Source organism: Cricetulus griseus, assembly GCF_003668045.3.
Source record: "Cricetulus griseus strain 17A/GY chromosome 1 unlocalized genomic scaffold, alternate assembly CriGri-PICRH-1.0 chr1_0, whole genome shotgun sequence".
NCBI lineage: Eukaryota > Metazoa > Chordata > Mammalia > Rodentia > Cricetidae > Cricetulus > Cricetulus griseus.
The window spans coordinates 171,053,705-171,076,156 of NW_023276806.1; the positions used below are offsets into that span (position 1 = coordinate 171,053,705).

Consider the following 22,452-nt stretch of genomic DNA (forward strand, 5'->3'; position numbering starts at 1 on the left):
TATGCCCTCTAGCATGTCTGCTTAGCGCTCCTCACTTGGCTGCACAAGCAAGTCTTTCCTCAGTCCCCTCCTGGCCCTCCTGACTGTTGCTAGCATGTTGTTTTATAGCGCCAATTAGTGGGTCACTCCTGCTGTTTTCTTTTTCCCTGCCTCTACTTCCCTCCAACTCTCCAATAAGTTCACTGGAGCATAACTTCTTGCTTCATTTTTGTTTTGGAGATTCCCCCCACAAATCAGTTCTCTCCTCTGTTCCTGGGGTGGTCTGTCAGTTTTCTGGAAGGACGAGGCTATTTGGTTTTCTTTCTAGGCTTTGGTGGTGTTTTAAAAGCATTCATAGGGGCCAGGCGGTGGCTCATGCCTTTAATCCCAGCACTCGGGAGGCAGAGGCAGGCGGATCTCTGTGAGTTTGAGGCCTGCATGGTCTCCAGAGCGAGTGCCAGGATAGGTTCCAAAGCTACACAGAGAAACCCTGTCTCGAAAGAAACAAACAAACAAAAAAAATCATAAACAGAGGTGGTGATAATGGTAATTTCTGGAGTAATTTGTTTCTCTTTTATTTTTCAGTGGGGAATGAAAAAATTGGAATATTTCGTCATTTGTATGGGAATGAAAAAATGGAATATGTATTCATCTGTATGAGACAGGGAGTCTTGTTTTCAGCCCCACATGCCAGGCTTGTTGGCCTGTAAGCCTCTTGGGGTTCTCTTGTTGATGAGTAGGCAACAATAGATACTTTGCTCAACCAGGTGTGGTTGTAGGCATAGATCTGTAATCAGAGCACTAGGAAGATGAAGGCAGGAGGATCAGGAGTTCAAGGTCATTCTCAACTACATAGCAAATTGAAGGCCAGCCTGGGCTATGTGAGAGACCTTGTTTCAAGTAACAATAAATAAGCTATTTATCTTAATAGAATTTCTTGTGATATACCACTATTTGTAGAACACTTTTAGTAAACCTAAATGAAATGTATTTTGTTGTCAACTACCAATCCTTGCTCTCCATTTCCTCAGGTCCATAGCAACCACTGGCTTCTTTTTGTTTCTGTAGATTTCTGCATTCTAGAAACTTGATGTAATAAGATTTTACAGTATGCATCCCGTTGAGTCTGGTTAATTTGATGTTCTAGTCTCCTTCATATTGTGTCATTTGTTACTCCTTTATTCATTTTATAGCAAACAACATTCCATTATCAGTGTGTCAACTCTTTTGTGTTCATTCATCAGTTAGTACACATTACAGTTGTTTTCACTGTTGGTTATGAATATGCTGCTATGAATGCTCATATATGAATAACAGGACATTTGTTTTCACTACTCGATAGATACATAAATACATAGGTAGGTAGATAGATATAGATAGAGAGATGGATAGATAGATAGATAGATAGATAGATAGATAGATACATAGATCTTCTATATTATGCCATAACTATATTCAACTTCTTTTTTGTTTTTGTTTTTCCAGACAGGGTGTCTCTGTGGCTTTGGAGGCTGTCCTGAAACTAGCTCTTGTAGACCAGGCTGGCCTCGAACTCACAGAAATCTGCTTGTCTCTGCCTCTCAGTGCTGGGATCAAAGGTGTGTGCCACCAATGCCCAGCTGTATTCAACTTCTTAATGCACTGCTAGACTGTGTCCTCAAATGGCCATCTTAACTTTTATCCTATCAAAAAGTATAACTTGATTATCTCTACTTTCTTTTGTCCTGTTATATGTAATTTCTATTGTAACTTGTCTAATTCTATGACAGTTTTATCTTCTTATTAAAAACCTTTTATTGATTCTGCTAATAGCCTTCTTAGCTCAATTTATTGCACTACCCTGCCTCCTGTCTCATTAGCCCGTAGAGTCTTGATACGGTGGTACTAATTTTGTCTTTTGTGGTAACTCACCAAGTTTTTTTTTTTTTTTTTTTTTGTGGGGTGGGGGGTGGGGGGGTGGGGGGTTTCGAGACAGGGTTTCTCTGTGTAGCTTTGGAGCCTATCCTGGCACGTGCTCTGTAGATCAGGCTGGCCTCAAACTCACAGAGATCTGCCTACCTCTGCCTCTTGAGTGCTGGGATTAAAGGCATGCGCCACCAACACCTGTCCTCACCAAGTTTTTGATAGTTTTTCTAAGACTGTATGCTCTGAGGTATAAAATGAAAGGAAAGTTCTCAGAAAGGCAGGATGTAACAGCAGCCTTCTGTGAAGCCACAATGTGGGGAGGATGGGTCCTTTGGGGTACTTGATAGGAGGCATCTAGTGACTCATGACATCAGAGCCCATTTACAGGAGATGATCAACTATTGAGAGAGTGAGACATATCATCAGAGAAATGCTTTGAGTTTGTAGGGTCAGATAAGAGGAAGGGAAAGTTGTTTTTATGGTAGGGCATCAAAGAATCTCTTTCTTTCTTTCTTTCTTTCTTTCTTTCTTTCTTTCCTTTTTTAAGATTTATTCATTTATTTATTATGTAGGCAACATTCTGCTTCCATGTATATCTGCACACCAGAAGAGGGCACCAGATCTCATAACAGATGGTTGTGAGCCACCATGTGGGTGCTGGGAATTGAACTCAGGACCTCTGGAAGAGCAGCCAGTGCTCTTAACGTCTGAGCCATCTCTCCAGCCACCCCACCCCCAGCATGTTTCTAAATAGAGAAAAAGAAATATGATCAATTGAAAAAATCAAAGAGGAAAAATTAGTGAGTTTTGTGGGCAGGCTGGGCGGTGGTGGTACACGTCTTTTGTCCCAGCACTCAGGAGGCAGAGGCAGGCAGACATCTGTGAATTTGAGACCAGCCTGGTCTACAAGAGCTTGTTCTAGGACAGCCTCCAAAGCCACAGAGAAACCCTGTCTCTGAAGCCCCCCCCCCCACACACACACATTAGTGAAGGCAACTTTATGTAGCTTTTGTGATGGTAAAGTAAGGGCAGTTCTGTTTATTGTATGACAAACTACACCCAGCGGGGAAGCTTTAAACCACCTTTTTATTTGGCTCATGATTTTATATATCAGGCGCATATTCGTTGTTTTGTATACCTGTGACTAAAATATATGACACAACTTAAAGAGAAGAATTTTTCTTCATATCCCTTGGTTCCATGAATGCTGGGCTGGTGAGGTATTGGGAGTGCATGGAAGAGGAACTTGTTCACCTAATGAGGAACAAGAATCAAAACAGTATGAGGAAGACATTGGGGACCACACATAACCGCCAAAGCCCCTTGCCCAGTGACCATCAGTGAGGTCCTAATTCCTAATGTTTCCACCAACACCCAAAGTTGGACCAGGAGCTGACGACCTTGTGTTTAGTACATGAGTGTATGAGGGATATTCCATTTGAACAAAGCTGGTAAGGCTTGCCTGTACTTCAGAATCAGGAGACTCCTTATCTGGCAACTCAGATGTAAAGGCAAAGGTGTACTGTGCAAGCTGGTAACTTTCGAGATGTCCTCAGAAGCCACATGGGCATCTCAGCCACTCTTTTGCTTACAAACACGTCAGAAGCCTTTTCATATTCACAAAGAAAGGAACTAGAGTTCCTTTTTTGGGTGTGGAGGGATTAAGTGTCAGGATTCTACAAGATTACATAGTTTGAAAGATACTATTATATTTGGCCTTTGGCAAACAGTGTGCTAGAATATTGCCACAGATTCAATAAAAGAATTATACAGGGGGCTGGAGAGATGGCTCAGAGGTTAAGAGGCACTGGCTGCTCTTCCAGAGGTCCTGAGTTCAATTCCCAGCAACCACATGGTGGCTCACAACCATAGTGATGAGATCTGGTGCCGTCTTCTGGTGTGCAGATATATATGGAAGCAGAATGTTGTATACATAATAAATAAAATCTTTAAAAAATTGTTAAAAAAAGAAAACCCTCAGTATTTCTCATGTCGACTCTGTTTTTCTGAATTGGACTTTCATCCACCTAAGACTTTTTATTCTAAAGTTGGTTATGTTTCCCCAGTTCAGAATTTGATATATTCTACTTTAATGTATCCAGAACATAATTAAGAACTAAGAAGTGAGCTCATAGTCTTTGAGCTCACCAGTGTTGCAACTTGATATTTAAAAGTGCATGCTCTTAGCTGGGCGTTGGCACACGCCTTTAATCCCAGCACTTGGGAGGCAGAGGCAGGCGGATCTCTGTGAGTTTGAGGCCAGCCTGGTCTACAGAGTGAGTTCCAGGACAGAGAAAGCCTGTCTGGAAAAACAAAAAAAAAAAAAAAAAAAAAAAAAGAGAAGAAAAAAGCACTGGCTGATCTTGTGGAGTATTGGGTTCAGTTCCCAGCACCCTCCTGGCTACTGACAATCACCTGTAACTCCATTTCCAGGGAATCTGATGCCCTCCTCTGGCCTTCATGAGCACCTGGCATGTACATATACATGCAGGTAAACCACTCACACAAATTATATAGAAATATGAATATAGAAAAGCCATAAAATATGAAAATTGCTATAAATTAAAAAAAAAAACTGAGCCAGGCGTTCGTGGTGCACACCTTTAATACCAGCACTTGGGAGGCAGAGGCAGGTGGATCTCTGTGAGTTCGAGACCAGCCTGGTCTACAAAAGCTAGTTCCAGGATAGCCTCCAAAGCCACAGAGAACCCCTGTCTCGAACCCTCCCCCCCAAAAAAAAACTGCATAAAATATGAAAATTGCCAAAGACTACTAAATACTGTACTAGGTGTAATAGTAAAAGTATTTGGTATAAAGATGGTATGACCATGTATTAGATTGTTGAAGACTTTTTGTAATGTAAATAGAACAATAAAGTAATATAAAACATGGAAACTCCCTCTCTCTTTCTCTCCCCCCTTCTCCCTGTTCTGGCTTCTGTAGGTACTATTCTTCAATTGAAGGATAAGTAACACAACAGAGTTTTTCATAGAGCAGTGCTTTATCTGCTTGTTTCTAATATTTTTAAGAAATTATACAGAGAGAGAAAAAAAGGAAAGAAATAGAAAGGAAAATTTGGTATTAACTTTTAATTATTTAATCTGAGACTTGGAGGGAATTGACATACTTAAACATTCAGCTAAAGAAGATATTTAATTGTATGTAAGAGATACATAAGAAGCTTGTAATTTAATTCCTATGTAAAAAAAAAAGAACAAAAACCTGAGAACTGTTGAATTTACATAGATTATTTGAACTAGAAAGAGATTTTAGAACTGGGCAACATTCCAATCTGTCATATATGCAGGTTATATTTATATCAGGAAGAAAAGGAAGTGCCAAACAGAAATAACCTGATTGCCTGTAGTTGGCATTTGCCTTACATGGTCATGTTTGGGCAGCTTTCAGCCTTTGATTGCCTGAGACCCAGTTTCTCTGTTGCATGGATACACTCATAGGATGGTCTGCAGTTTGGCTACACATCATGCCAAACATCAGGTGATGTTTTAGTCTGTGGTGTCTACGTGAAGTGTAGAGACTGATTCAGGATACATTAATTTTGTTTCAGTGATACTCAAGTAATCTGTAAACAGGGATTTTAAAAACCTACCATTAACCATTTATGATCAGATGTTAACTTTTTGGGGGGGGGGCGTTTCTAGACAGGGTTTCTCTGTGTAGCTTTGGAGCCTATCCTGGCATTCGCTCTGTAGACCAGGCTGGCCTCGAACTCACAGAGGTCTGCCTGCCTCTGCCTCCCAAGTGCTGGGATTAAAGGCGTGTGCCCCCAACGGCCTGGCTATTTTTTTTCAGATGTTAACTAATGTGCATGTTTAGAATTCTTAACACCCCAACTGATTGATTAAAAATGTATCTGCAGTGGTCTCATGGAAATGAGGAACAATTATGAAGGGTCTAGATATCAGTACAAAGTGCAAATTAAGATTTAATATTGGCTTGTCTCAGAATGTGACTTGTTTCCTTTGTGGACACACTCATTTATGAGAGTCTTTCTAGAAAAAAACAAGTTTCAAGTCAGACTTTGTGGTACATGCCAAAAAAAAAAAAAAAAAAAATCCCAGCATTTGAGAGGTAAAGGCAAGGGGTATTTCTGAAGGTTTGGGTGAGGTGAGAGAGAGGAGAGAGAAAGAAAAAAGGAAAATAAATGTCAATGTGAGTATATTTTACAATGTTTTTTTGTTGTTTTGTTTTGTTTGTTTTTTGTTTTTCCAGGCAGGGTTTCCTCTGTGTAGCTTTGGAGCCTGTCCTGGAACTTACTCTGTAGACCAGGCTGGCCTTGAACTCACAGAGATCCATCTGCTTCTGCCTCCTGAGTGCTGGGACTAAAGGTGTGCACCACAACCACCTGGCTATTTTAGAAAATTTTTATTGCATCCACAAAATTGTTACAATAACATATACAACACATTACTTATCTAGTGTTATCACATGTCTAAGCCAGCCGAGTCCTTTAACTTGTTAGATGTTTGTGAATATCACGGTAGCTTTTCTTGGGTCTTCTAATGTCCGGCTCACTGTATTTCCTGTTTCTCTTAAGTACCATACTTCTAAATTTGCAGACTGACAAAATAATTTGTCCTGCGATTTTTTTTTTTTTAGTAATATTATTGGAGATATTACTTGAGGTACATTTAAATTACTGAAAGAAAAATGGTGTGGGGGAATCTTCTAAGAATATTCTTTGCTAATTTCTTCCCACAAAAAAGCAAAGTCAAACTCTTGTATAACCGGAAAGGATTGCCTCAGCCAGACCCCAGTGTACTTTTTCTTAATGTCATACAGAACTACTTATTTCCCTTAAACATATCAACATATCTTCATGTTTTTTGCTTATGCCACACATTAATTCTTCCGTGTGTGTGTGTGTGTGTGTGTGTGTGTGTGTGTGTGTGTGTGTGTGTGTGAGAGAGAGAGAGAGAGAGAGAGAGAGAGAGAGAGAGAGAGAGAGAGAGAAAATGTGTAACCTAAAGTTTTAATTTTAGCTAGCTTGTTTGTTTGTTTGAGAAAGTTTCACTGTGTATTCCTGGCTTGCCCTGACTACTCACTGTGTAGAACAAGCCAATCTTGAACTCCAAGATTTCTGTCTCTGCCTTCCAAGTGCTGAAACTAAAGGCACTGGCCACTAAGACCAGCTGATTTTAGCTTATATTTTAAAGGAGAAACACTCCCTCCACTTGGCAAACCAAAACAAACCTCCCTCTCATCCACATCTATCTGCATGTTCTTAGATTTTTCTATGTTCTGTCATGGTTCAAGTACCAAGTACAAGGTACTGAGGATAGATAGTATGTCTGTAGAAAGTCTTTTCTGTCTCTTGGGAAACAAAAGGGAGAAATCACAGAGCATAAGCTGGCATTATTGGGGAGGGAGTGCATAAGAAAAGCACAGAAAAGAACCTACCTCAAGCCAGGAAAGTCCAGAAATGTTTTTTAGATGTACGCCTTACACGAATTTACCATGAGGAGAAAGAAATAGTATTCATATCCTAATACTTCACATACTTAAGAAATTTTACCAATAAGTATGTACAATACTCTAGGCAGGTGGCAGATAAAGCAGTTATACCATTGAAATCATACTAAGTCGTTTAATGATTAATAGAAATCTGTACTGTTTGGGAAAGTACTGTATCTGGGTTTCTTAGTCATCAAAACAAGAAAGGCAGTACAGTTTTAAGACTGTTTTCATAAGACGAAAAATCAGCAATTTTTGTATGACAAAAATATTTTATTTCCTGATGCCAGTAATAAGAACTAAGAATTTTTTTTTTAACCCTGGTAGACATAAAGACTTAACACATTACTGTTTTATATAGGTGTTTGCAGAAGCAATGAGATTCCTGCATCAGAGGCAAAGGACTTTAGTCACAGCTAGCTTCATGTTCATGGTGATACTCCTGGCTTTTCAGAACTGAGCCAGCAGTGTGGAGACAAGCTGACAGGTTGCTGAATGCACAGTGGGTTTCTGCTGCATACAACCAGATCCAAGCTTAGGGATCCTAATCTTTTAAACACTACTACAGCATCTCCTTAGAAGAGCAGATGCTCCTGTCCTAGTGACAGTCATCTTGCTCCATTCTCCAGAGTAATCCAGATGTTTTCAGACTTGTTCACCGGAGAAACCTGGGAAACAGACTAGAACATGAGCCTCATTGTCTGTTTAGAAAATGTGCACAAGTGCTGCTCTTCTGTGATTATGATTGGCTAGAGTTTTGCTGCTATTACCATATTGAGTAACAGTGGTGAGAACAGGCATTCTCTTCTTGTTTCTAATGGGGAAAGCAAGAAGTCTTTCAACATGAAGTCTGATATCTGTCGAGATACACACACACACACACACACACACACACACACACACACACACACACACACACTTTTTTTTTTTGGTTTTTCGAGACAGGGTTTAAATATATAATTTATTTGGGCTATTTTATGTGTATTGGTGTGAAGGTGTCAGATCCTGGGGAACTGGAGGTATAGATAGCTATAAACTGCCAAGTGGGTGCTGGGAATTGAACCCTGGTCCTCTGGAGGAGCAACCAGTGCTCTTAATCACTGAGCCATCTTTCAACCCCAATATCTGTTCATGTTTAAAATGAATTTTCTGTTCATATTTTGTTCAGAATTGTAATTAGAAATATATGTTTGGCATTTGTAGTGGTTTGAGAGTGGCCTCCATATTTGAATATTTGGTTCCGAGGTGGTGAACTGTTTAGGAAGAATTAGGAGATGTGGCCTTGCTGGAGGAAGTGTGTCACTGGGAGTGGGCTTTGATGTTTCAAAAACCCTTGCCAGGCCCAGTCTCTTAGGTAGTGCTCAAGCACCATGCCTGCCTGCCTACTGCCATGTTCCTTGCTATGATGGTCATAGACTAACCTTCTGAAACTGTAAGCAAGTCTCCAAATTAATACTGTAGCATGAATAATAAAAACCCAGAGACAGATATTGGGGTTCAAGCTGAAGATCTGAGAAGCAAAGCAGCCAAGCCATCAGAGAGCTCTTACATCTCCCAAGGCTGGAAGGGTCTCCTGTTTTCACTGTGGCTGGGGATTAATTGCCTGAATAGTGAATACTGAATGCCTTGCTCCTATCTTATGTACCTCTCTAGTCATGAACTCTGTGTCTGTTTTAAACTGATTCACTCTCATGTAGCCCTGGTCCACACAGTTTGAAGTCAGCCTGGTCTGCGAGAGCTAGTTCCAGGACAGCTTCCAAAGCAATAGAGAAACCCTGTCTCAAAAGCACCCCCCAAACAATCAAACAACCCCCCCCAAAAAAAACATATCTACTTTAATACTAACCGAGTAAGCAGGAAGTGTGAGCAAGCGACTTCTAAAAAATGTGAGAAATGCCAGAAACAGCTGGCTGCCTGGACAGTCACCCAAGTTTCCTCTGCAGCGTTGGGGCATCCATCTGCAGCCAACAGGCCTAGCGTATCTGACAGACTTTTCTGTGTTGCAGGATTTTTGAAGGATTGTCACAGCTTGTCTTGGCAAGGTTTGCAATAATTCTGTTTTGTATCCTGCTTGTCCAATTTGGACAGCATACTGTCAGCAGTCACTTTCTTGCCGAGTGACTCTTGACACAAAGAAAGTAAAGTTCATGTGGAGTTTCTTCAATGCCCATCATCTTCTCTGTAGTAGATTGGTACTGCCAGGAGCAGACATGTCGCATGTTATTAAAACATCTTAAATGTCATGTTCTTTGAAGATGACCTGTTTATTTAAAATAAACCTCTGTTTGACTTAATGTGACTACAAGTTTGATTGTAATAATTGACTAATTATTAACGTGCATTTCCTTATTATCCTATATAGTTGGTAATGATAAATTTCAAGAATTAGAAATTTGCATTACATTATTAGATGGGCTGTATATGTAAATACCTTGAACAAGATTAGAAATGTATGTACAGTATGTTTTAACCAAATTAACCTCAAATTTGTAACCTTATACATTTGTAAACAATATACAAAAGTCCAATCCAATGGAAAGTATTTAAAATTAGTAGATTCTTTTTAAAAGTAGATTCAATAATCTATATTTTTATCTTATATCTGTATCTTCCCTGTTTTCTTTCCAGAGTAGATTTCAGTAATCTACCCTTTTATTCTACCATATATGTATGTCCCCCTTTTTTCAAAACAAGAACCCTGAATCTAATCATTTTTGTTTTTTAATTATAAACCGTTTTTTTTTTTTTTTCCTTTTTGGGTGGGTCTTTGTTTAGCGCTTTTTTTTTTTTTAAAACCACTACCAATTAGGAAGGATTAGGAGGTGTGGCATGTAAATCAGGATATAAGTAAGCTCTTAGCTAACTAATGCTAAAGCACTGTACCTGCCTGCCTGCCTGCCTGCCTGCCTGCCTGCTATGATGTCATAGACTAACCCTCTGAAACTGTAACCAAGCCTCCAAATAAATACTCTCTTCTATAGCTTGTCTTGGTCATGGTGTCTGTTCATAGCAATAGAGCAGTGTTGTAATTTCTTTCTATGTCTGTTGAGCCTATTTCGATTTTTCTTTTTTGAAAAATTATGGTGAAGAGTAAACTAAGTTTGCCTTCCTGCAATAACCACAGTTGGCCATTTCTTGAAATGATGTCTCCATTTCAAACTTCCATTGTGGTCAGTAGGTTTCATATACACCATTGCATGTCTTTGGAATTAAATACTGATACCTCATGGGGTAAGATTGGGAGTATTTTCTCTTCTGTGCTTTTTAGGAAGTTTGTATAGAACTGGTAGTATTTTTTCCATAATGTTTAAAAAAACTGTACTGTGCTTGTTTTGTTCTTCCTTCTTTTTAAAAAGAAAGGGTTTTGCCTTATAGCAAAGACCTACATCAAATTGACCTTCCTGCCTCCTCCTTCCATGTGCTGGGATCCAGGCATGCACACGCAGACTCTGTGCACCTTTTATGAGAATGTTTAATGAACTCAATTGAAAAACTAAATATGAGGTTATTGAAATATGTATGGGTTTTCTTTTGAAATTTTAGTGGTTTGTGTTATTAAATGTGTGTGTCCATGTCATATATGTGTTTATACTTTTTGTGCTTTTAACATTTGTAGGATACTTTGAGGTCAGCTGTACCATTTCTCATGTCCCCCTATACCCCCCTGTTTCTCTGTAGCTTTGAAGGAACCCAATCTGTAGACCAGGCTGTCCTTGAACTCACAGAAATCGTCTGTCTCTGCCTCCTGAGTGCTGGGATTAAAGACGTGCACCATCACCCTGACCCTGTTTTTCCTTTTTTTTTTCTTCCTCGAGACAGGGTTCTCTCTGTGTGGCTCTGGAGACCAGGCTGGCCTCGAACTCACAGAGATACTCCTGCCTCTGCCTCCCGAGTGCTGGGATTAAAGGCGTGCTCCGACAATGCCCAGCCCCTGTTTTTCCTTTTTAACCCAGTCAAAAATATATCACTTTTATTTTTTCAAAGAACTACTGCTGGTTTTAGTGATTTTTGTTGTTGTTGTTGTTTTACCTCAGAGATTTTAGCTCATATTGACTACTTTTTTTTTTTTTAAGGCTAATTTGCACTGCCTTTTCTAGTTTCTTTATGCAGATTAGTTTCAGTCTTCAATACAGGCATACAATGTTAAAAAAGACGCTTGTGCTCTGCTTTAAGAACATTTCAGACTGATATGTCATGCTTTGATTTCTGTCTTTATTTTTTTTTTATTTTTTTCATGTTTCCCTGTTCTTTATTTTCTTATAATGTGGTTCTATTGCCTTTTAAGTAGTGGATTTCTGTCTTTATTTTATTTTAATTTTTGATACCAGGTTTCATTCTAAAGTCTAGGTTGGCCTGGAGTTTAATACGTAGCAGAAGCAGGCCTTGAACTCATGGAGTACTTACTGCCTCAGCCTCCTGACTGCTGGGATGATGGGTATGAGTGTCCACACCTGCTGTTATTTTTGGTTTGTATGTGATTTTTTTGTTTGTTTCTTTGACGTGGTTTCCCTGCCTGGCCTTTGTGGACTAGGCCAGTCTCTGCCTTCCATGTGCTACCATTGTACTCATGAGCCGAAATGCCTGACTTCTTTCAAATCTCTTCTTTACATTATGTATTAGTTTGGAAGTTTTCATGTATATGTCATGTTTTGGGAATTTTTAAAAGTTAAACTCCTGTTGCTTCCTAAGATAATACTGTGTGGTCTGAGGATATTGTCTGTGTAATTTGAACCCTGTTGTGTTTATTGCAACATGTTTTATGACCCAGTGTGTTGTTTCTGTTGACAAATAGTCTGTCTGCCCTTGAGCGTATTCCTGAATGCATTCTGTTAGTATCCACCAAGTCAGGTTGATCCATAATGTGTTCAAATCCTGTCCTTACTGATTTTCTGACTATTGTATTTTGTTGATTTGGTGTTGGGTGAAGTATTGAATCTAACACAGAGTATGTTTGTTATTTTATGCTGAGTTTTACCTTCCCTTTTCTTTTGGAGATTTGCTTATTTTATTTTATGTGTATGGGTGTAAGTGTATGCTTGTGTGTATTGTCTTTGTACGACATGAGTGTCTGGTGCATAAGGAGGCCATAAGAGAGCTTCAGAATCTCTAGAACTAGAGTTACAGGCAGCAGTGAGCCACCATTTGTGTGCTGGGAATTAAGCCTGGGTCCTCTAGAAGAGCATCCAGTGCTTTTAACTGCTGAGCCTTCTGTCTAAGAAGATCCTGTCATAAGACTTGTATGTTAGTGACAGTTCTATAATATTTCTTTAGTCTTTTGAAAGCTTTCAGCATAAAAAAAATTGACAATAAGAGAGCAGAGAAATTATTATCAGTCTAAATAGGAATAATGCTGGTAGGAGATAAAGAGAATTTCCTGAAAATCCAGACTGTTTTTTATCATGGATTTCTGAACTTTTGATTGGCTTACATAAATAAATGTGGATTTTTGCTAGGCAGGGAGAAGGGAATTGTCTTTGGAGTCTCATCAGTAGTATAGGTAGAACTTTTGTAATGTCTTGGATGCCATAGAGGGACAGTAGTATAAGAAGCCACAGTAATGTCATTGATGACTACTTAGTAGTTCGATTTTGTTCCCTTTTATTTATAATTTAACCTAAATGTTGTTTTTTATTTAAGAAGAAAAGAAAAGCTTCTACATCTGATCCTAGTCAAAAGGCTAGTAGTAAGACAAGAAAATGTAAATGTATAATTTTTATGTTAGATTGTCATCCAAACCCTCAAGTACCCGACCCTTTCTAGAACTTTGCTTCTGCTAGGAGCTGAGCTTGTGTGTGGAACCGTTATCTTGTATTCCCTTTTTCCCATTTGGATGAAGCAGCAAAAGCAACTCCAGAGACATAGGAAGCCTTTACTGGTTCTCAGTACTCCTTGCGTGCTGACAGTGTGATAGACCTGGCCTGGCTAGGATGTAGGAGATGGGAGTCAGGAGTAATGTCACTGGAGTGTCCACCAGTTGTGTCATTCTGGGCCTACTAAAAGTGGTGGTGTTCCTGCCTTCCAGCAGCAACGCAGGCTCAGGAGTTGCCCTGATAGTCAGGATTTCCTTTTGTGGGAATGAAATGAAAAGATGGTCAGCAGAAAGATCCTTGTTCTCTGAAGAAATCTAGGAGTTCAGATCTGAGAATATATAGACTATTGATATGAAATATTGTATGTTACCTGTTTAGAAAAATGTTAATTGTTTTATATTTTTAGTTTTTTCCTCTTTGTTTTAAAAGATTACTTCTGCCCTGTTCTTACATTGTTGGTCTTATATTTTTGAGAGACGATATTTTGACTGTCAGTGTGCTCACAGGAGTCTAGACTCAGGGCCCATAGGAGCTGTGGTGCATGTGTGAAATTACAGCAGAGGTGGCCCCTTCCAGTTTTGTTCACAAGTTACACACTATCTCAGTGAACTTGAGTCTAAAATATACACTAGTGGTAGAGATCTCTTTGTCAACACCATTATTTTCAGATTTAGAGATGTTAGCTTTAGCAATACTATGCACTTCAGTAGGATGGGGCTTTAAATTAAATCACTCCGGGTTCCTCTGTACTAAGACCAGGGTGATGAGTTTATATCCAGGTTTTCCCATGGCTAACCTCTTATCCTCATAGACCATTTCTTGTGTCTCGTAAAAATGATGCCACAGTACTGCTCTTTAGCCTGTTTTACTTAAAATGTAGGGTAAAGCTGGACATGGTTGTACCTGCTTTTTTTTTAAAAAAGATTTTATTTATTATGTATACAACACTCTGCCTCCATGCATATCCGCACACCAGAAGAGGGCACCAGGGATGGTTGTGAGCCACCATATGGTTGCTGGGAATTGAACTCAGGACCCTTGGAAGAGCAGTCGATACTCTTAACCTCTGAGCCATCTCTCCAGCCCCAAGGTTGTACCTGCTTTTAACCCTAGCACTTGCAAGGTAGAAGCAGGTAGATCTCTGAGTTTGAGGCCAGCCTGGTCTACAGAGTGAGTCCTGGGCCATCCAGTGCAACATAGTGAGACCCTGTGTCAAGAAAAGGAGGTAGAGAGGGATGGAGGGAGGCAGAGGCGGGGGAATAAAGCAAAGTGTTTTTATGGTCATTGCTTATACCAGGTACCACTGAAGCATCCTCCCCTCCCTTGATCCCTAGATACTCTAACACAGGGAATCTCCTGTCTCTTCTTCATTTTAAAGTGTTTCCTGGCAGAGTTGTGGTTGGAGGAAGGGCATTAAGAGAAACAGGGCTAGTTGGGAAGTAACTAAGATGTACAGTATACAATCCCTTATACATAAGCTATTGGTGTATACAAAAGGGACTGGAGAGATGGCTCAGTGGTTAAGAGCAGTGACTCTTCTTCTAGGGGTCCTGACTTCAATCCCCAGCACCACATAGCAGCTCATAACTGTCTATAAAAGGATCCAATGCCCTCTTCTAGTGTGCTTATGTGCATGCAGACAATGCTCACATATACATTAAATAAATAAATCCTTTAAAAAAGTATATAGAGATTAAAAACCTAATTCAGCTGCTTTTCTGGTATGCACAGAAAAATTTGAGCTTATAAAGAAGAGCAGCATTTCAGTGTCAAGAGTTGAAGTACATCTGTCTTCACTTCTTGACTTAAATACAAATTGTCAAGAGTTCTACACAGTTTACCTTTTCAGATTTTATTAAAACAAACAAAAAAACCTAATTGGAAGTCATAGAATATTTTTCTACTTATAAAAGTGTAATCTTAGCCAGGCAGTGGTGAAGCATGCCTTTAATTCCATCACTTGGGAGGCAGAGGCAGGCAGATCTGTATGTATTCAAGCCCAGCCTGGTCTACAGAGTGAGTTTTAGGACAGCCAGGGCTACAAAGAGAAATCCTGTTGTGAAACACCCCCTCCCCAAGAGTAATCTTGAAACATTTAAGCATTTTAAGCATTGCTGTTTTCCTGAGATGTTCAGTTTTCTTTTCTTTTCTTTTTCAGGTGGCTATCATCCAGTGAAAATTGGAGACCTCTTCAATGGTCGATACCATGTTATTAGGAAGCTAGGATGGGGGCACTTTTCTACTGTCTGGCTGTGCTGGGACATGCAGTAAGTGTTCTTTGTCATTATGTGCTCTTGAGTTGTGTTTACCTGTGTACATCTGCTTTTAAGACGATGTAGCCAAGGGTCACCCTGCTTTGTTGTAGCAGATTAGGTGCAGCTAACTAGACTGGTCCCTTTCACCAGTCTTACATTCCTTTGCATACAGTTTTTTAAAAAAAAAACAGTAATTGAGCTTTGTTTTTGAGCTTGTTTTTTGAGATTGCTTTTCATCAGAGCTGTTAGCCGTTTCTAGTAGTTCATATCAGAAAAAGAAAAATCAATACAAGTTGAAAATGTGTAGCCCTTTCAATTCATATTTTGTGACATTATTTAAAAGCCACATTCCATAGCAGGAAATGTCATTGTTGCTCAGCACACATGTATGGTTGTGTTTGAGTACATACACATAAATAAACAGAAGGAACTGCTGTAAGAAAATACTTTCCTCTTAGTGGCTGTGTTAGCTCTCTCCCCTTGTGCACTCTGTGTTAATTAGAACAGAAACAGCATGGCAGGAATATAAAATACTGTTTCAGCCTATGCTCCCTCTGATTGGGTCACCCAGATTTGAAAAATGCTATTTCTAATTAAAAAATTATTAGTGTATGTTATGTGTGCATGATGTGTGTATGGGGTTAGAGTACATTTGCCACAGTATGAAGACAATTTTGTGGAGTCATTCTTTCCTTTTACCTTTACATAGGTCCTGGGAATCAAGTTCAGTTTGCCCTACTTGACTGCAAATGCCTTTAGCTGCTGAGCCATCTGGATGGCCCCCAAAATACCATTCATGCGTGCATGCGTGCCTGCGTGTGTGTGTGTGTGTGTGTGTGTGTGTGTGTGTGTGTGTGTGTGTGTGTGTGTGTGTGTGTGTGTGTGTGTGTGTGTGTACGCTCGAGTATGTGTGTGTATGTATGTATGTATGTATGTATGTATGTATGTATGTATGTATGGTTTTCAAGACTGGGTTTCTTGGCTGGGCATTGGTGACACACACCTTTAATCCCAGCACTTGGGAAGCAGAGACAGGCAGATCTCTGTGAGTTCGAGGCCAGCCTGGTCTACAGAGCGAGTGCCAGGACAGGCTCCAAAAAACTACACAGAGAAGCCTGAAAAACTTGAAAAAAAAAAATGGGTTTCTCTGTGTATCTCAACTCACTTTGTAGACCAGGCTGGCTTTGAACTCACAGAGATCTGCCTGTCTCTGCCTCCCAAGTGCATGCAGACAGTGCACCAAAATACTATTTTAAAGGAAAGCTTTTTGAAAGTTTCAGTTTATTGGCTGCTAATTGACTGCATCTCACTATAACAGTCACTTCTTTTGCTGATAATATAAATAACTATGCTTTTTTTTTTCTAAAGAGGGAAAAGATTTGTTGCAATGAAAGTTGTAAAAAGTGCCCAGCATTATACAGAGACAGCCTTGGATGAAATTAAACTGCTCAAATGTGTAAGTAATCAACAAATATGAATGATATTTAAAAAAGTGACTAATGCTTTACTCTGTGATGTCTGTATTATAACACATTTTTGCTTTTACCTTTTAAAAACAGTGTTATTCCAGGTGCCTGTAAACTTTGTAATTGTTGCTGTGCCCCTCTATATGAGGTCTGTAGGCTCATTTAAAGTCATTACATGTTCACCTCTCCTCTTTGGGTTGGCTAGAGATTTTTCTGGGTGATACTAAATTAAAGTATAATTTTTCACAAGTTCAAATTTAAGTCTTTCTACTTGAAAGAAATACCTTGTTGATTTTGGTATAATGAAAAAAAAAAAAGCGCCATTTATTTATTTATTTATTCATTCATTTTAGCAGTATGTGCATGTGTTCGCCCATGGAGTCAGAGATCAGGCTGCTCAGTTGCCAGACATGGGTGCTGGGAATTGAACTCAGATCTTCGGGAAGAGAGGGCAGTACACATTCTTAACTGCCGAGCCATCTCAAAAGCCCCAATCTCCATTTTAAACTTCTGTTTGATTGAACATGGTATTGCACACTTACAATCCCAGTACTCAGGAAGCTGAGGCAGGAATGCTGAGAGAGATAGGCTAGTTTGGACTGATAGCCAGCATTTCATTTGGGAAAAACAAATATGACAATCAAAATGCAAACTCCTTTGTTCTTTTATTTGTTTTACTTATATAGGTTCGAGAAAGTGACCCCAGTGACCCAAACAAAGACATGGTAGTCCAGCTAATTGATGATTTCAAGATTTCAGGCATGAATGGGATACGTATCCTTTACTTTGTGCTCTCTTAATTATAACACATTTTTTTTTGTTTTTACTTTTTAAAAATAGGGTTATTTCAGGTGTCTGTAAACTTCTCATTGCTGCTGTGCCCTTCTATGTAAGATGCCCAGGGTCATTGTAAAGTGTTGAAGTATGTACCTCTCCTGATCTGGTTAGCTAGGGCTTTGGTTTATTTCGTCCGTCTGTCTGTCTGTCTGTCTGTCTGTCTGTCTGTCTATCTTAGTTCTTTTGGTTGTATTAGCATCTTGGAAACATTAAAAAATACTGGCTTGATTTGGAATGGAGTTAACTATTGAGTTTTTAAAGTTGGTGTTTATTAATTATACAAAGTGAGATTTTTGTTATATTTTTGTGTATGTATGTATATAATGTATTAGGTTATTATTCATGTTTTTGCTTTGTTTTTTTGGGGGGAGTGGTTTTGAGACAGGGTTTCTCTGTGGCTTTGGAGGCTGTCCTGGAACTTGATCTGGAGACCAGACTGGCTTCAAACTCACAGAGATCCGCCTGCCTCTGCCTCCTGAGTGCTGGGATTAAAGGCGTGTGCCACCACCACCTGTCCCGAATTCTTATATAACTTCAGTATCCAGCTTCTTTCAGGTCTTCTGTTATTTTCTTTATATCTTACTTGAAGCAGATCCAACATTTATTGTCATATTTGACCTTCTGAAACTTCAGAACCCTTATGTCAAGGCCTTAAGTCTCTGTTAAAGCCTAAGAATAACATCTAGTGTCTGCACCTCCTCTAGCATGATCTTTTGGAGAAAGAAAATTCCTGTTGTAACAGGTCTGTCTGTCTGTCTTTCTTCTGTTTTTTTTTTTTTTTTTCTTTTCTTTTTTGAGACACAGTTTCTCTGTAGGTTTAGAGACTATCCTGGAACTCTCTTCGAAGACCAGGCTGCCTTTGAGCTCACAGAGGTCCGCCTGCCTCTGCCTCCAGTGTGCTGGGACTAAAGACTTGTGCCAACCACTGCCCAACACCATTTCTGGTGTTTCTCCTAGAAATTCCAAACTCAATATGGTGGTTCATGGCTGTAATCCCTGTACTCTGGAGGCTGGGGGAGAAGGCTCAAGAGTTCACTGTCAAATTTACTACATAGTAAGCCTGAAGCCAGCCTGGGTGACATGAGACCTTGTCCCAAACCAAAATAAATAAGCAGTTTTATTCAGGGATACTGGGAAGTACAGAACTCTGTGGACAGGAGGCGAGCAGCCAGGCACATAACCAGTAAGTACCACAGTCTGTGCCTGCTCGTCCATGGGAGCCTTTCTGTTTAGGGCAGGGCAGCTATTGGTCAGGATGTGTCAATACTTTGAGGAGATTTGAGTCTTATTTTGGAAACCCTAGGGTTTGGCCCTGTATTTGCCACTAACTTTAGATTTTAATTCCTATTTTTTGTAATGAGATTGGGAAGTAAAACTTCATCTTCTCAGTCTGTAGTCTACAAGTTCTTTTTAAAATTTTTTTTTAATTAGTTCAAATTAGGAACAAGCTTGTTTCACATGTCAATCCCTTCTCCCTCTCCCTCCCCTCAGCCCCATCCCTCCTCCCCCACCCCAGACCTACCCCCCACCCCATTCACCCTCCACCCCCCAGGCAGGGTAGGGCCCTCAACGGGGGCTCCGCAAAGTCTATCACATCATCCTGGGCTGGACCTCTGCCCTCCCCCATGTGTCCAGGGCAAGAGTGCATCCCTTCACATGTCTACAAGTTCTTTAACAGGACAGAAACATTTATAATTTTTTTCACTAAAATATTTTATTAATAGCCATCATGATATGGTAAATCCAGATATTGCTAAAAATTAATAAGCCAATAATTTTGTGATGCTAACTCCAATAGTAAGCCTCTAGCAATGATCCAAATATGTTCAAAGGGTTTCAGAAGTTAAAAATCTCTTATGAGTTTCATTAATGTGTAGGATCTATTTGCCAGCCCATGGTTTAGAGCAGTGGTTGTTAAACTTCTAATGCTGTGACCCTTTAATCCAGTTCCTCATGTTGTGGAGATCCTCCCAGCTATACAGTTATTTCTGTTGCTACTTCGAAACTGGAAATTTGCTACCATTATGAATCGTAATGTAAATATCTGATATGCGACCTCAAAGGGTTTATGACTCACAGGTTTGAGAGAGAACCACTGGTTTAGAGGGCCAGCGATTGGACTAGAGCTTCTGGGTTTGTTTTTGTTGATGTTTGTTTTGTTTTGTTTTGTTTTTGAGACAGTGTTTCTCTGGCTGTCCTGGAACTCACTCTGTAGATGAGGCTGGCCTTGAACTCACAGAAATTGGCCTGCTTCTGCTCCTGAGTGCTGGTATTAAAGGTGTGGGCTACCACCACCCAGCATAGAGCTTCTGTTTTTGAAAACTCCACTGACTGGTGCTGATGAATTGGCAGTTAAGAGAACTGGCTGCTCTTCTAGAGGACCTGTGTTCAACTCCCAGCACCCACATGGCAGAGCATAAACTGTCTGTAACTCTTGAGTCCCAAAGATCTGATTCCCTCTCCTGGATTCTGTGGACATTAAGTACACTTGTGGTGCAGAGACACACATGCAGGCAGAACACCCATGTCCATAAAATTATCTTATAAAATAAAGAGCTAAAAATATCAGTAAATTAAAAAAATCTACTCACCACCTAGTTTAATTGACTCAGTGAATTCCAGGGTCAATAAAAGACCATATGTTTAAAAAGTCAGGTGTTGGTGGCACACTCCTTTTATCCCAGCATTCAGGAGGTAGTGGCAGGAGGATCTCTGTGACCTCAGGGAATAAATAAGTAAATAAATAAACAAACAAGGTAGGGCCAGGCACGGTGGTTCATGACTTCAACCTCAGTAATGGGAGGTAGAGGCATGTGGCTCTCTGAGTTTGAGGCCAGCCAGGTCATTTTATATAGTGAGTTACAGGCCAGTGAGGCCTTGCCTCAAAAATAAATAAGTTAATTGATTAATTAATAATCCACTGCCCTCACAGAACTAGACCAAGTACAATGTGGCTGGGCTTTTTTTTTTTTTTTTTTAAAGCAGTTGGTTGCGTTTCATTACTACAAAAGAAAAAAATGAGCAGTATACATTTCTAATAAATATGGGCTTTTGTTTAAAAAAATCCTGCTTTTTTGCATAGTGATATTCCATTGTGTATATGTACCACATTTTCTTTATCAATTCATAGAGTGGTAAACATGTGGTAAATCATTTCTGTATCTTAACTGCTCATAGTAGTGCTATTGTGATTTAATTTCATTTGGGTGCTTATATGGCCTTGAATGATAGTGATGTTCTTATAATCATAACCTGACCCTAAATGCACTGTACATTGAAATATGTTAATGAATAGATTTTCATTGAGACAGTGTCTTACATTGCCCAGGCTGGTCTTGAATTCACTGTGTAGCTGAGAATAATCTTGAACTTCTGATGTCTCTGCCTTTACCTCCCAAGAGATGGGATTACATGTGTGTGTCAGCTTGCATAGCTGAGAGCCATTGATTTAAAAAAAAAGGTTAATCTTCAGTATATTTGACAAATTTCTATTTTATGTTTTGTTATATGTCATCTACCAAGTAGAAATTGTAGGTAAGTAAGGCAGGCAAGTAAGTTCTTAATTCCACCTTGAATCTATGACGGTTCATTCTTGTCCACTTTCCTTGGGCAGAGGTGAAAGGGGAAATCATGTGTGCTCTTTGTCTCTGTTTCAGAAGTGAGTGTAATTATGTATTTCCTGATGTAATCTCCTATACACATTGACTAATGTATAGTTTATGATAGTCTTTAGTGAAAAATTCAGATCTTGTGTATTTAAGTGAGAAAGAGCAATTGATCACCTTGATAGTTTTGATTAGTATGGTATTTTATTAGGAAAACAATATTCTGCAAGTGATGATACAATGAAGATGCTTTCAGTGACCTTGGGGAAGTACATCCTCAGATGCTCCTTAACCTCATCCCAGATGTCTGCATGGTTTTTGAAGTACTTGGCCACCATCTCCTCAAATGGATCATCAAATCCAACTACCAAGGTCTCCCAGTACGTTGTGTGAAGAGTATCATTCGACAGGTGAGGCTTCAGAAAGCAACCCCAACCCTGTAGACAGCAATCCCACACCTACACGATGGTTTGGTTGCCTTTAAACATGTATTTTAGTTTTTAATGAAGGAATTAATGAATTAGCAACATTTGAACTGTTATCAAATCAATTGTTTGGTTTTTGTTTAATGATATGCATTCGGTATTAATAAAGGAAAGCAATATGCAATCATCTGCCATAGATGTCGTCACATGTCAGACTTTTAAAGATAAGTGATGGGCATACTTAATCAGAAATTACTATATTCTGTATATTCTATAAAACATTGACTTAGTTCCTAGGAACCTAATTAAGAAAAAGCAATTTGTTTTCTTTTGTGAGGTTTGTGAGTTTACTTATTTTGCTAGTACCTTGGGTAGAAGGAAAATGAAAGCTACAGATGAGCAAGCTCTGAGGATCTAATGTACAACATAGGGCCTGTAGGTAATGGTACTGCATTATATACTTGCATTTGAAGAGAGTAGATCCTCATCTCCACACACGAAAACAATTTTATTAAGAGAGAGATCAATTAGTTGTTTGTGGCAAGTGTAACATAGTGTACCTGTATATGAAAATATCAGGTTGATCACACAGTAAATATTTCATTGTGTATTGTATTAGATTGTTAAGAAAACCCTTAGGAAGGTAGTGGCTTAGTGAAAATACTCCAATAAATATTTATAGAATGAGAGCTTAT

The 22,452-nt window shown here is 39.4% G+C and overlaps 1 protein-coding gene across 11 annotated transcripts in view; it reads left to right on the forward strand.

The window, feature by feature from the left end:
- Srpk2 (SRSF protein kinase 2) overlaps nt 1-22,452 on the forward strand; it is a 195,857-nt gene that overhangs the window by 138,030 nt on the left and 35,375 nt on the right. For all 11 annotated transcript variants that reach the window (XM_035451593.1, XM_027393411.2, XM_035451591.1 and 8 more), the window contains 4 exons: nt 15,328-15,436; nt 16,793-16,880; nt 17,577-17,664; nt 21,636-21,742. In XM_035451593.1, coding sequence (XP_035307484.1) covers nt 15,328-15,436; nt 16,793-16,880; nt 17,577-17,664; nt 21,636-21,742 — 392 coding nt within the window. The remainder of the gene's footprint in view (nt 1-15,327; nt 15,437-16,792; nt 16,881-17,576; nt 17,665-21,635; nt 21,743-22,452) is intronic.